The sequence below is a fragment of the Xiphias gladius genome, chromosome 17, assembly GCF_016859285.1.
Source record: "Xiphias gladius isolate SHS-SW01 ecotype Sanya breed wild chromosome 17, ASM1685928v1, whole genome shotgun sequence".
In the NCBI taxonomy this organism is placed as follows: Eukaryota; Metazoa; Chordata; class Actinopteri; order Istiophoriformes; family Xiphiidae; genus Xiphias; species Xiphias gladius.
This window is the reverse complement of record NC_053416.1, coordinates 16,448,194-16,462,225: the sequence shown is the minus strand read 5'-3', so window position 1 is coordinate 16,462,225 and position 14,032 is coordinate 16,448,194. Positions and strand designations below refer to the sequence as shown.

At 40.3% G+C, this 14,032-nt stretch overlaps 2 protein-coding genes across 5 annotated transcripts; both read right to left on the bottom strand.

Annotated features, from left to right (window-relative positions):
- Positions 1–122: 122 nt before the first annotated feature.
- On the bottom strand, positions 123–10,649 carry LOC120802609 (zinc finger X-chromosomal protein). 3 transcript variants are annotated; one of them, XM_040150598.1, is made up of 9 exons: positions 10,183–10,649; positions 7,852–7,948; positions 7,474–7,539; positions 7,225–7,353; positions 5,414–5,563; positions 4,941–5,069; positions 4,713–4,847; positions 4,425–4,568; positions 123–3,040 (listed from the first exon to the last, which is right to left on the bottom strand). In XM_040150598.1, exons 2-9 carry the CDS (start codon positions 7,916–7,918, stop codon positions 1,740–1,742), a joined length of 2,121 nt encoding a protein of 706 aa, XP_040006532.1. In that variant the 5' UTR covers positions 7,919–7,948; positions 10,183–10,649; the 3' UTR covers positions 123–1,739. The 3 variants fall into 3 exon arrangements, with proteins under 3 accessions (XP_040006532.1, XP_040006531.1, XP_040006533.1); XM_040150597.1 differs by having other exon boundaries at positions 7,225–7,539; XM_040150599.1 differs by lacking the exon at positions 4,713–4,847 and having other exon boundaries at positions 7,225–7,539.
- A 431-nt stretch (positions 10,650–11,080) lies between these two features.
- LOC120802680 (diamine acetyltransferase 1-like) lies at positions 11,081–12,900 on the bottom strand. 2 transcript variants are annotated; one of them, XM_040150751.1, is made up of 6 exons: positions 12,453–12,900; positions 12,249–12,300; positions 12,049–12,129; positions 11,872–11,973; positions 11,697–11,737; positions 11,081–11,595 (listed from the first exon to the last, which is right to left on the bottom strand). In XM_040150751.1, the coding sequence occupies exons 1-6, from the start codon at positions 12,516–12,518 to the stop codon at positions 11,428–11,430; spliced, it is 510 nt and encodes a 169-aa protein (XP_040006685.1). In that variant the 5' UTR covers positions 12,519–12,900; the 3' UTR covers positions 11,081–11,427. The 2 variants fall into 2 exon arrangements, with proteins under 2 accessions (XP_040006685.1, XP_040006684.1); XM_040150750.1 differs by having other exon boundaries at positions 11,872–12,129.
- Between the last annotated feature and the right edge of the window lie 1,132 nt (positions 12,901–14,032).

The following is a 14,032-nucleotide window of genomic DNA, read 5'->3' as shown; positions in this document are numbered from 1 at the left end:
ACTCTGCTCATGCATCATTCTTCACAGTGAAAGCCAAACATCCAAGAGAAGTAACAATAAGCAAAACACATTTTTGAGCAGAGGGGGACTTTTACAATGTGAGCAAATAAAAGACAAAGGGCTAAAATACTTGCTTTTATTACCTTTTTTAACAAAGACGCTGAAGTACATCCATAACAACACATTTCAGATTTCCTTTTTATCAAGTGTTTACATCTACACGCTTTGTACAGATTTGTATACAAAACAATAATTTACGTCCCATAGAAGTCTAGTTACACTTAACTATACAACAACTTGTAAATGAAATAAATATAAAAACAGAAATAATCACAGGTGATAACAAAAATGTAAAAAGCCATAGTACAAGTACACCACCAGCACCTGTCTTCTGAAGTTGCGTCTAAAAAGATAATTTTCCCTTTCTACTGGCAAAAGTACATCCGTGTTGGCAAAAATAAAGAGTTCAGTTCATCGTTTCATAGCAGAAGCACCAGATATACTGTACGATTCCTACTTAGGCCAGACAGTTATATTGGGACGCTGATGTGAACTTTTTTTTAACCCAGCCTAGTATTGGTGTCATACTGATGCTTGTAGATTATGCTTTTCTGTGATTTAAGAGATATTTTGTCATTTCATGTGAAAAACCAGTTTGTTCATAGATAAAGAAACCATCTGTACAAACAGCTTGTCATCAGTAATAATGCTGAATACACACATTTTCTCATAACATAAATCTTTTTCAAATTAATGGGATTTCACTCTCAAGGTAGCATTACTGGACAAAAAATACAGTCAGTCAGTGCTTCATCTCTGCTGCTTTGGGCACTTGTTCTGAACAACTTACAGTACACTAACTGACTTGAAACAGAAATACTGGACGAGTATGTGATAATCCAGTGATGGGGTTATGATCGCATTTGCGATACAGGTGCATGTGTGAACTTTTATTCACTACCATGATACATCCACTACTTCGCTGTGTATTTTGTGTTAATTCAATGATTGCAGACCCCTGTTGACAGAACTAAGAATGATTGTTTCTTTTCTCTGGGTGCTGTACACTGGCGGCTTTGTGTTTTTGTTAACACAACAAAAAGCATTATGTTACAGAGTGGGAGGGTCAGAGCACCAGGAAGCACAACAGATGCTTTTTTTGTCACTAACTCCATCTGTCTCTCTCACACACACGCACACTCACAATTACCATACATGACTTGAGTACTGCATTGAACATGATCTTAACCAAGATGGCAAGTGCTACTGGGAACAGGTTGCTAATCCTTACTGTGCGTTTAGTACATTTTAACAAAATAACGCAAATGTTTTGCAAACTACACTTCAGTTTTGAGACAAATAATTAGGACCATTGTGACTGAGAACTGATTGCTGCCTGCAAAATCAAAAATGTGTATCTACAAAGAGACATCTGCACAATCTGCCATGCACACTGTCACCAGCAAGGGACATGCAGTTAAAAGTGCAAGTCTACAGAGGGGTTCTGTTGCTAACTTTGACAGAGTATTAATGTTATGTACATGTGTATACATTTCTGAACAAACATTAGGCTGAGGATCAAAAAAGAGCAAAAACAACAGAGCGGACTAAGTGCAGCACGCACACAAACCACATTATTTCAATGTGAAAGGTGTTGTGCTGAGGGTGCAGTGATTGGGGGGTGATGGTTGCTTCTACATTGTTCTTTTTTTGTGGCACAATATTTGGCTCGGTCAGAGTCACTCTGCCTGCACCACGTCCTTGTGGTGGCGCATGATATGCTGGTTCTTCTCAGATGGTCGTCGGAAGCCTTTCGAACAGATCTCGCAGCGGTGCGGATAGTCTTTTGTGTGAATGGAAATCACGTGTCGTTTGAAACCTGAAGCGTCCCCGGTGCTGTAGTCACAGTACTGGCATTGGTAAATTCTCCTCTCTTTCTGACCTTTGCCAATAACTACAGTCACACTGCTGGCTAAGCTGGCTGCACTGACTCTAGCAGGAGGGCCAGAGCCACTGGACCCACTAGGCGCAGACTTTTTAGGTGTCACAACAGGAGAGTGCGTCTCTGTCCTCTTACCCTCACTCTTTTCAGGAGAGGCCTGTTGCTCCTTCGTGTGGACAGACAAGATATGGCGACTGAGAACAAAAGGGTCTGCAATTTTAAAGTTGCAGTGTCGGCACTGGTGGAGTTTCTTGGTGCGGTGAGATACTGAGTGCTTCTTCAGTTCAGACGGCCGATGGAAGCCTTTCCCACAGACAGCGCATTTGTGTGGATAGTCCTTGGTGTGAACAGATATGATATGGCGTTTCAGGTCACTGGAGTTGGAACTTTTGTGATCACAGTGGGCACAATGGTGGGTCTTATTCTCCTCATGTGTTAGTCCGTGCTGCATTAACTCCTCCTCCTCTGCAAAGGTCTGGAAACAGCGCTCGCATTTGTATGGCATCTCTTTGCTATGCTTGGTCTTGATGTGTGTCTTGAGATTAGAGGAATCAGCCGACTTGTAGTCGCAGTACAGGCAGGAGTAAGGCTTCTCGCCCGTATGTGTGCGCATGTGTTTCTTCAACTCTGAAGGGTGTCGAAAGCCTTTTCCACATTCCACACAGATGTGGGGGAAACTTTTACTGTGAACAGCCAACAAGTGTCGATTGAGCAGTCCTTGCTCAGCAGTTTCATAGTCACAGAACTTGCATTTATGCATCTTGGTGGGAGGTGGAGGCGGCTGGCTCTTCGGCTCTCGGTGGTGGTGCTGCAGTCTGTGAGAGAACAGCGCCGCCTGCTGGTGGAACTCCTTGCCACACATTTCACACTCGAAGGGAGCCTTGCTGCTCAGAGCGTGCACTTCCATGTGGTTGTGGAGGCTGGCTTTCTTGTTGGTGGTAAAGTCACAGTCTGTACATTGGTACTTTTTCCTGGTCAGAACATCCTGGTGATGATTCTTGGTGTGGCGTTTCAGGAAACCTCTTGACTTGAACTTTTTACCACAAAGCATGCAGGGGTAAACTGTCAGAGGCTGACCATATGGACCGATGATGATGGCTGGAGAGAATAATGACAAGAGGGAGAGGGAAATGACAACATGGCCATAATCTTGTTTGTCGAGTAAACTTTTTGTCATCTTAGGTTTGAGTATAGTGTTTAAATCCATTCATTCATTCAAAAAAGGTAAGAGGGGCCATACATTCTTTACCAATAACAGTCCCCAAACAAAAAAAAACAAACAAACAAACAAACAAACATTTGATATCAAAGACGTGTTTGGCCTAGGTTTTAAAATATGCAAAACATATATATCAATAAATAAAACAGCCACATATCATCAGTGCTCATACACTCAATTCTTGATCATTGAAAGGCAACAGTAAGGTTAAGTGTTCTGTGATCATACTGACAACACAAGTGGCACTAAAGATATCTTGAGAATAAAAGATTAATGCCATTTGGAATAAGGGAATATATTAAAACTGAAAACCAAAATCAGAAAAACTGAAAAAACAAACAATTACTAGGAAGTGATAGCAGAGTACAGCTGCACAAAACATGCAGCAAATTCTAGAGGTCCTCAGTATTTGAACCAGAGCAATTTTTTTTTTTTCCCTTAAGTAGTTTAAAAAAAAACTTTGATACAAGTTCACCAAAGTCCTGGCTTTATGTTTTGCTTTATCGAAATTCTTTCATGAATTCTAGCATGGTGATTTTCAAAACCATAACTTCTGAGCAGTTCTCTTCTTGCTCCACCTGACAGTGGGAGATTTGTTTTGAAAGGGGACAAAATCTTGTCGAGGGCTAGCATAAAAAGATAAATTCTAAACTACTTGTCGACATAAGGTAACTGTCAGAGGGGAACACATTATAAACTGCTGGTAATGCTGTGATAAGGACGTAAGTTTAACTGCTGCTACAAAGCACAGTTGGGGTTAGAAAGAAACAGCTTAATATGTTTTGCCAATACACACCCTTGCTGACAAATCACTAAATGGTGCAAAAAGTAGTATTATGTACATTTTTTGCTTGTATTCATGACTGACTGTGAGTAACAGGGATTCCTGTATCACATTGTTTCAATGCAGGGGCATCTACAAATATTCTGCGCAATCAACAATATAAACTAGTGGAAGACAACCGCTCGACAGATAGGGACTGCAAAACTGCAAATTTAAAATCATCCTGGGGTATGATTAGATGTATTGCGCACTTGTTATTGATCAATTAAATAAAAATACTATCAACTTATTTATAATGATAATGCATTTTCAGCTTTCCCCAATACATCCTCTCTGCTACTCCTGAGCACTGCAAAGCTTCACTGTAGCAGTTATGACATAAAGGCCTTCTTTATGGTGTTCTGACAGAAGAAGCATATACCATTTAATGCAAAACTGGCCTGAGGAGGCAACTTCCGTATCCTTTGTGCTGCCCTTACCTGTCTGGACCTGTCGAGGCTCCGACCGTCTCTTGGTCTTGTTGCGTTGTCTATTGATTTCATCCACCCCGTCCGATTCATCGATGTGGAGCAGTGCACTGGCTGCACCATTGCGGTTTTCACAACTCTCGCTATCCTCTGCACCTGTGAGAGCGACAGAATATGTTTAACACAAAAATAAACAAAACCAGCAACTGTAAAGCTTAAGCCAAGACACTCAAGAGACGTGGTTGATGCACAGGCTTCCAGTGTTGTTTTAAAAGCAATTTAATAGACAGGGGTGCTGACCATAAGCAGCTGCCCAGGCCACAGGCATGAAGTCCTTGCTTAGAGACACGCTGTCATACGAGCGGTCGTGAGTTACTGGCTCTTCACCTCCTACCACCACCTCCATATATACCTCATCAGTCACCTTGGACCCACCTGTAGATGAGCCCAACATGTACAAAACCAAAAAACTACTGACGTTTAGTTTTGATGACAGTCATCCCCGCTCCTTCGACGTAGACAACTCACCATGGTTTCCTTGATTGTGATGAGAATCCCCGACAGACATGTAAACCATCTTCTCTCTGAGCGTTTGGCCCGAAGACTCTGTTAACGCCACACTCTCTGTGTCTCCATCGCTGATGTCAACTGATTCTCCTGCAGAATAAAAACACCTTTTAAATCCGCCACTTTTTTGCGAATCTGCCAAAAAATATCTTTCAACCTGTGGGACACCGAGCCCGCAAACTTTTTCAGCTCAACAAAAGAAAACGTTACAACTGGCCAATATCATTTAACGAAGAGAAAGTTCTTCTAATCAGCAATACAATTTACAAAAAACGGTTTTGCAAGATAAAGAAATAGTATATCTTATTATTTGTACTTCGTGGTAGATGTCACAGACACGTTTAATAGTGTATTCTTTGGCAATCTCTAGCACTCAGAAATAATGAAGGGTCAAATCATAGTCTAACATAGGTTGAAGGTTAACTGCTACTCACCCATGTCATCCTCCCCAGAATCAGCCTTGAAGATATACACCTTGATCACCTCCTGCCCATCCTCATCCTTCTCTACTTCCTGGTCCTCCACGGCCCCCTCGACTGTTACCTCCGTTCCATCCTCGGACACCATTTTACCAGCTTCGTCCACTAGCGAGGGACACACACACCACATTTCATTAAAGATGTGCAAGTGTGGGGCCTCTGCCAGCCACAAGCTGGAGACAGTGTAAATTCTGGCAACATGGATGAATAATACCCAACATATTATATTATATTATATATCATAGACACACACACGCAAACTCTATCCCTATTTATATTCAACAAAGACGCAGATTGGATGTAATTTTACCATTTCAGTATATGTATAATTTTATGATGTTGATCGCAATTAATACTCTCTATTTTTGCATATGTTTATCTGAATACTCAATAGATATAACTGTCAATTCTGACATCTAGTATCATTAATTATCTTCAAGATTTAATGGTTTAGAGGTTGTTCTAATTTATAAATACTACAGTTTTTCTAAATACCACAGAAAATCAAAAATTTAAATTCCAACATTTAAAACTGCCTTTCATTTCAAACACCCCAAAGCCTCATAAATGTGATCAGTAACCCTTTATTAAAGCATCAGTGACTAAAGACAATCTCAAAGCTTGCTCACACTGAGTACAGATTAAATTCTATCACTAAATGGTAATGACAGTCACTTTCATACCTATCTTCAGACAGTGAACCATGTACCACTGGATTTTCCTTGTAGTTAGACAAGGAAAATCCACAATAGGGCTGCAATAATTACAGCAGTTAGTGCTGCATAACTGCTGTAATTACTGCAGAAAGAAAGGAAACTGTCTTCTTGTGCTAATTATGTGGTTATGCATCAAAAGATGTTTAAAATGTGACATCTGTAATTTGTTATGGTCTAAAATAGTTTTGTACAGCTACGGAGTTTCACTCTATCGGCAGTAGCCAGACTCGATATCCTATACACAAAGTGTTACCGTTTTGAATTACTTTAACGTACAAAAATCAACAGCACTTCTTCACTGAACAGAGGTGTAATTAGATACTTTACATCAACCTGCCCAGGAACTGCAGATTTAATTTTTGCTAAATTTGGAAAGTTTACTCTACATTGATTTAAATTAACAAGTGCTGTCCTTGATATACAAATAAAAACTAAAATACATTACACAGCTCTTGTATGAGCTAAACATTCTACACAGTAAATTCGCCTTTATCATTTTAAAACTACTACTAGCATTTATTAAAATTCTGTCATGTAGACACAGTATAACTTTATCAACATCTAGGCATAAATTCATATAAGATTTAAAACACTTTCATCTACACTTAGCCACATATTTTATATATATATTTAAAAAAAAATTATCTCTCTCTCTCTGTTTGGTAACTACCAAAAACACCAGAAGAGAAACTTTAACAGTTTAGTTAGTGTTATCTGATATCTATACAAAACACATGAATGAACTGGTTAAATTCACTGTAATTTTAATAGAACTTTAGCTGTCATTATTAAGACAGAGGAGACAGAGCATGGGTGTATCAACTGTATCTGGCTAGAATGTGTCTCAAACCACCTCTGAAGGTGATCTGAGCAATAACATTTCCGTCCTTCTTAAATGCATTTACACTTAGCTTTTTTTCAAATCAAATAGCTATCCCACCCACCCAAGACACATGAAGTGACTAAGTGCAAATGTGATCGAAGTGTGCTTTTCTGAGGAGCAGTCGCACATTTAAATCCAATACCAGCACCGCAGAGCAATAAACTTACAGGATATCATTAGATAATCTCCACAGCCATCTTGGTCGTCCTCCTGCTGCTCTGGGTCCAGCCCATCTTCAGGGATGTCTCCCATGGCAACACCTTCCTCCTCACCCTCCAGAGCCATCACGCAGGTTTCTACAGCGACATCTTCATCTTCATCGCAGTGCACATACTCAGAAACCACATCCTCAACAGCATCCTGGATGACTAACTCATCTGGGGCAAACCTGTGAACCGCCATGCCTTCCCCCTCACCTTCTGACACCAACACTGTCTCTTGAAGCTCCACAACAAACTCCTGCCCACCGGCACCACCCTCATCTGGAAGAAGCAGTATAGCCCAATTAACCAGATAACAGTCAAGACCAACAGTTTATTTGTGTGGAGGTTTTAAATGGTACATTAAATGTTGTTGCTGATTTAGTACTGACATTGGGAAACCATACAAACGTCTCCTTCCAAGCAACATTTTACATAAGACCATTTGAATATTTCAAAGTTATCTGGCTAACCAAAAAAAAATCCCACTTCTCTAAATACCCCTAACACCACATTTATTTACAGACTTCACGGATACCCAAAACATACTTTGTGTAAATAAAACCACATATTAATAGAAGCATGGCTAATTACCCGATCCGTGTAATATTATTTTAGGCTCCTCAGAATGTATTGAAAGCCTGGTGACATCCTCATCCATTGTCCTCGCACTGCATTTGTTACTGGAAAGCTGAAAGCAAATGATAAACATTTTAGATCTTAGGTGACCAAAACTGTTGGAAAAAGAAGAACCATGCAAACCCCAGTAATCTCAACAAATGATAGATGAGTTTTTAATTGTCATGCTGTTACTAACTTTAATCAGTCTGTCACTATATCCTCATACATTATTCTATATGTATACAATATGTAAAGTAATCCTTTTCAGTATGATGCTTACATAGTAGACTGGACAAATGCACTGCAGTTCATCTAAGTCCATTTTCACACACAACGTATTGATAACTGTCTTGAACCCCCCCCCCCCCCCCAATATGCTGTGTGTGCTAGAACAGTGAACCTCAAGCAACTGAATCTGCACCCAAGCAAGCAAAAATCCAATTTGTGTTCATGGTCATTGAAGAGATTTGAAACAATTTGAATTTTATAAACAGCAAACAAGATCACACAGATCATCAAACATTATTGTAAAATTGTATGTTAACCTACACAGAATCAAGTTAATTTCCTTTCTATATGCACCCAGGAAAAGCTAAAATGAGCTTGTTATCCTTTGCTTGTTGAAAATCACAGTATGTGTGTGTGCGCGCGCGTGTGTGTTGTTAATTTGATATTATAATGTGATTCACATGACAGAGAGAACATTGGGTCCGTGTTGCACAACTACTGCTGCCTGTACATCGCCTTAACAATTAATACATAGCCATGTTTAAAAGAGTATTGTTTGGCATTAAACACTGTATGTATTGATTTCTGTGGGCTTGACAACAGTGTGCACACTTGATGTTTTCTACTAGAATTAAAACAGGGTACCAAACCTTAACTTTTTTTGGTCACCAGCAAACACTTGTACTTGTGTACAAACTTTTCATACATTACCCTACCCTAATACAATACATTTAATTGCCAGAATTGCTTTTCTTGGAGCCCTACTAACTGCTCTGTTTTACATCCCATTGTGCTTTGTTGTATCTTGTTTTAGCTGCTGCAGTGAACAAGTTTCTCTGTCCAGAGATTCACTTGTTTGACATTTTATTCATACAAACTACAAGATAAGTCACCTGATATAAAATAATAAAAGTAAATTTAAAAAAACTGCACTGCACATAAATCTTTCCTCACTGGCAATTTGACTGAAGCACTGTGGGGGGGGGGGCTCAATAATCAATTAAATTACTATCAAGGAAATTGATTTTTGCAGTATTAGTTTGTGTCTGCGGCAAAGGACAGAAAGTGAAATGACCAGTGGCCTTACTGCCATGACTGCATCACTACTTCATCTACCAAAATCAAACAAATATTCCCCCCCAAAAAACACTTCATTCATCATGGGTATGAAGGTGCGATTATAGGCGACAGAAACCTCGCTGTCACATACACTGGGGGGTGGGGGGGTGCCAAGATGTAAACAGTGGCGTGGACGATCATCCCCCACCCCAAGGTGAAAAAAAATAACAACGGTGTGTGGGGATGCGGCTCACAACACAGTACATCAGTGTGCTGAAAAATGCCACCAACACATTAACCCTGATCGGGTGATCGGACCAACCCCGCATATCATTCCTGCAACACTAAACGGTGTAAAACCCGATGAGATGATTAGCGGCAGTGTCTTCAACTGACCACTGGAGATGCGTTAGCACCGATTAAACGCAACGCAAGGTCCGACTGTCACAGCCAAACCACACATTTAAGAACAGCTGATTGCACCAGGATTCATGCAGTTAGATAAAACTAGGAGACAAAGAAGGAAGGTTACGTTAAGTCTACATTGATGAGTCTAGCAGGAGGAGGGCTAAACGCGCACTCCTTGTCTGCTACCGATTTTCAGCACACCAACGTCCGCCATTTTGTTAGCTTGGTGTCTAGACGAATGCTAATTTGAACACTTATTGAAAACACTCCTCGGCGGTGAGAAATGTTAATTGCGCGCCTGCTGACGGCTATACTGCACCCCAAGTGTTATAATCGGTTATAACTGACGTTAGCCAACGACGACTGGCGAATACAAAAGCCATTTTACTTTCAGCAGGGCTGGCTAGCTAACCGGATAGGCCTGAATTACCATTTACGGCCTCTATTGAGGCCTGGGCCTGAGAAGAAAAGGCCAAACCCTTTGCGGCCTCTCAGTAGGAATAAAGAAATAAATTAAAATACCATATGCATGCAAAAACAAAGAGACGTGCACAAATGAAAACATAGCTCTGCAAACTATCTCCCCGGGAGCAAAAGCGACGCGCGTACCAGATTTGTGCTGCAGGGATGGCCTCTATCCGTTTCTCGGTTTCCCAGGCCGCCTGGTTCCCCCAGACTCGGGCAGGATTCAGTCGGGAATTTTGTGTTATTTGGGCGGGCCGGTGAGGAGCAGAGAAGGAGGGGTTACGGGTTGTTTCTGGAGCTCCGCTGAAAGCAAAGCAGGACGTCTGGAGCCAGATCTTGTCATGCTACAGCCCCCCGCTCCTCCAGCTCCGAGGCCGCCGTCAGCACGACACGTCACAGCCCGAGAGCGGCAGGAAAATGCGGAAGGGTTGCGGTGGAAATCACACCGGCAGGAACCAACAGGCCATAATCTGAAGACCACTGTTAAAACGGGTTAGGTCGAAACGTGCACTGTGGTGTTAATTCTAATGAGTTCATACCCAGAGGTGGGTGTAGGCTAGTAACGGGCTGAGGACCGCTTCGGACCCCCACACATGGCAGACTCGTATGCAGCGGTGAGGTAGTCAATAAAATGTGATTAAACTATGACCTCCACTCGGAGAGCATGCAACAATTAAACAAACCGCCCACTAGCTTCCAATGAAAAACCCTATTACTGTCAGTCTCATCAGTTTCATCCCCTGGGTGTATAAACCCAGTGGTTGCTTCATGACAATCTCAACTGCTACACTTTCTTAGTGTAGGTTCTCTCCATTTTATACTATAGTACTATAATAATATTTTTTTAAATAAGAAAGCCTGTAAATCACGAGTTAATTACTGAAAGAAAAAAAGCACAAAAAAAAGGTAAGTCAGTAGTGTTTACAGCAAGATTATGAAAACTTTTGATGCAGTCAGGAAGTAAAAAAAAAAAAATTCCACATTTACAATCAGAAGTTATTTCAAAATGCATTTATTGTAAATGCAGTAAAAATCAAATAGTCACAAGATGAAACGGACGGTATGATGATGATTTAATTAATATTACACTTTTTTTTTCTGTAACTTTTTTAAAATCTTTGGAGAATTTAACATTTACAGGCCTCCAAAAAAGAATTCAAAGGAAGCAATATCTGCCAGCACTATAGTTAGCGTAGTTATTCCAAAAGTTCAATGTACATTCACTCGTCAGCAGATCTTTAAATTTTAGATTAACTGAAAGGAGCAAAAGCTGTTTATTATCAAAGGTAACACTTGATTGGTAAATGTATTTATTCAGACTGTGCCAAATCACTGACAAAACAAAACAGGTTTATTGCTATCACCAACATCAAGTCAATTAACAGTAAACTATTTGGCAGTCATTTTCAGCAGGTCCTCCTTTTCAATCTCAAAAAGACGCCAGCCCTCTTCAGAGGAGAGATCAGCTGCTCCTCTCCGCTTGTAGAACTCAATAGAGTTTGTGTTGTTTTCTGCTACAATGAAGTGCATGCTACTACAGCGAGTCTTCACTGCCGTCTAGGGGAACAAAAAACAAAAGAATAAATAAAAAACACGGACAAATGTAGTATTGAGTACAGCTGACATTAAGTTGAATCTGTCAACGGTGGTGACTGTACCTCACTCAGAACCTTCAGGATCTGTGAACCAATGCCGAGGCCTGGTGCAAGATGATATGTGCGGAATGCAATTAAAACAGTTAGTTCATATGAGCGTGTGTAAAAATGCCCCTCAACGTTGGAAAACATTTCTATCTGTAACTTATTAACCTTTACCACCACCATATAACCTTACCACGAAACTCCTGCATGACAAAGAAGTCTTCCAAGTACAGGAGCTTTCCAATCCAAGGGTCATAGGTGAAGTAGTACATGGCAAAGGCAATCACAGTGTACCCTACAACAAAACACCATGAGTGGAATTTAAAGGGAAGGGGAGAAATATGACTCTGTGTTAGAGACATGTTTTTACCATCTGAGCTCTGCTCTTTTGGGACCTCTGCGACCAAGCAGTGGTAGAATGGATGATCCCCAAAGCCGTCTTCAAGTAGATCTGCAAGTGGGACTTTGACTTTAGAAGAATGTATGAAGACTGAAAATATTTTTTTTTTTTTCAACATCCAGGTAAATATATGCTTATAGTTCAACATAATGTGGACTAAACTGTACCACCTTTCTCTGTCAGCCTGACCTTCTCTTCCATCTCTTCAAATTTAGCAAGTTCCTAAAAGGCAAAAAGAAACAAGAAACCCAATGAATTCTGCTCTTTACTGGAACTACAATTAGAAATAGTAGAACAGAGATAATAACTCTGCCATCAGATGGTTCAAATGTATAATTAGTTGTTAAAATATAAGACTTTAATATTTGGCCTACCTTTATGAGTCGCAGAATGTCAGATACATCCTTGGGTTCAGCTGTCCGTAATATAAAATTGGCCATTTTCTCTTTTTACCCTTTTTCCCTTTGCTCACTAGTCCTCTGAATGTGAATAAAAGCAAAATTTGTTTCTTCATTCGCTCCTCAGGAGTTTACCCCCCGACAATGAATTTAGAAAACCAGCATATACAGAACTGCATTGGCTACGTTGCACATTGTGGTACAGTAGCTTCAGTAACTTCTCTTTTATGTATCCCTGATGGAACACACCTGTTAACCCATATATGGGCAGACAGCACGTTACATCCTGTTTCTTTTTCTTTTCTGTTGACTCCATATCTCTGTGTTGATCACTGTACGTCATGTGAATGTTATTTAAAAGGTAAATATTAACCAGACCTGGAAAACAGATGAACAGTGGACATAATGTCTGTAGAGCTGAGTAAAGAATAACCTACAAAAGACTGCTCTTCAGAGGGGTCATATATGCATCTGCTCCGCAAACACTCACACACACATACAGTCACAACAATCATTTGCATTGCTGAGGATAAAAAACTAAAATCTTTCATTGATCTACTGATATGCTTTATATAGATGCTTTATATAACATTTTGCTCATGGGTTTTACCTCCAATAAAAAGTTAACGAGGAACATGGGCTTTAGGTTCTCAATAGCCAGGAATGAGCAGTTGATTAACTCTTGACATGCTAACTTAGAGACAAGGCTGTGACATGGCCACATCTTTTGGTGTGATGGTTAGCAATGAAAGCATCTTTTAGTCAAATGTTTTCAGACTTTGTCTCGAAACTCCAAACGACCTCGCACACGATGTTCTGTCATCCTGTGACAGTCATAAACACAACGACCCTTGACTGTTTGCTGTGCTCAGTGTATCCTTTAATGACACTGAATAAGTATCTGTTCCTTAAACATGCTTTATGCAACTGCATTTGGTTAACATGCTCAAGGGCAATTTTTCTACTGGATTAAAAAAAAAAAAAACACACACACCACAAACCTCCCTCACAAACAAGACATTTCTTGTTTGCAGATGGTTCTAACATCAGAGCACCTTTACTCGAAGTGCAGAACTTCTGTACAATCCAGCACTTTCCTTTAACTGTTCATTGTTTCAGTTGCAGAAAATACCACACAGTACTCTTTCCTTCACAAGATCCCTCAGTTACTGAGCTACACTGTCACTTAATGTTTCAGCATCAGCATGTTTGACATATTTCTCACATTATTACTAAACTTTCATTTCTCTCTACCTTTATTATTCAGGACCAAGCAGGGATGTGATGTGAACCAACTCTTCTGAGGTGATGTTAAATAGGCACCTTTTACTCAGAATTAGCAGTTTGCTCTCTGTCAGCTCACAGTGCAAACTTATTCAGTCCTGTAAGTAAATGCTTAAGGAAAGTCTTGCCTGACTGTGCATGATGTGCATAGCCTGGGGCTAATTTCCAAGGTAAGATGTGTATGCTGTGTTAGCCATACATTTACATTCCAGCAAACTCAAAATGGACACCATGACCGGCAAAGCAAATATTGTGAAGATTCTGTTGATACT

What these genes read in the sequence shown, in the direction of transcription:
- LOC120802680 (XM_040150750.1), bottom strand. Translation starts at nt 12,518, where the DNA reads ATGGCCAATTTTATATTACGGACAGCTGAACCCAAGGATGTATCTGAC. An exon ending in TGTCATGCAGGAGTTTCGTG is followed by an intron (nt 11,738 to 11,871) that starts GTAAGGTTATAT and finishes ATCTTGCACCAG; the next exon opens with GCCTCGGCATTGGTTCACAG. An exon ending in TCCTGAAGGTTCTGAGTGAG is followed by an intron (nt 11,596 to 11,696) that starts GTACAGTCACCA and finishes TTGTTCCCCTAG; the next exon opens with ACGGCAGTGAAGACTCGCTG.
- LOC120802609 (XM_040150597.1), bottom strand. Translation starts at nt 7,918, where the DNA reads ATGGATGAGGATGTCACCAGGCTTTCAATACATTCTGAGGAGCCTAAA. An exon ending in TTCTGGGGAGGATGACATGG is followed by an intron (nt 5,070 to 5,413) that starts GTGAGTAGCAGT and finishes TTTATTCTGCAG; the next exon opens with GAGAATCAGTTGACATCAGC. An exon ending in GGCCTGGGCAGCTGCTTATG is followed by an intron (nt 4,569 to 4,712) that starts GTCAGCACCCCT and finishes TCGCTCTCACAG; the next exon opens with GTGCAGAGGATAGCGAGAGT.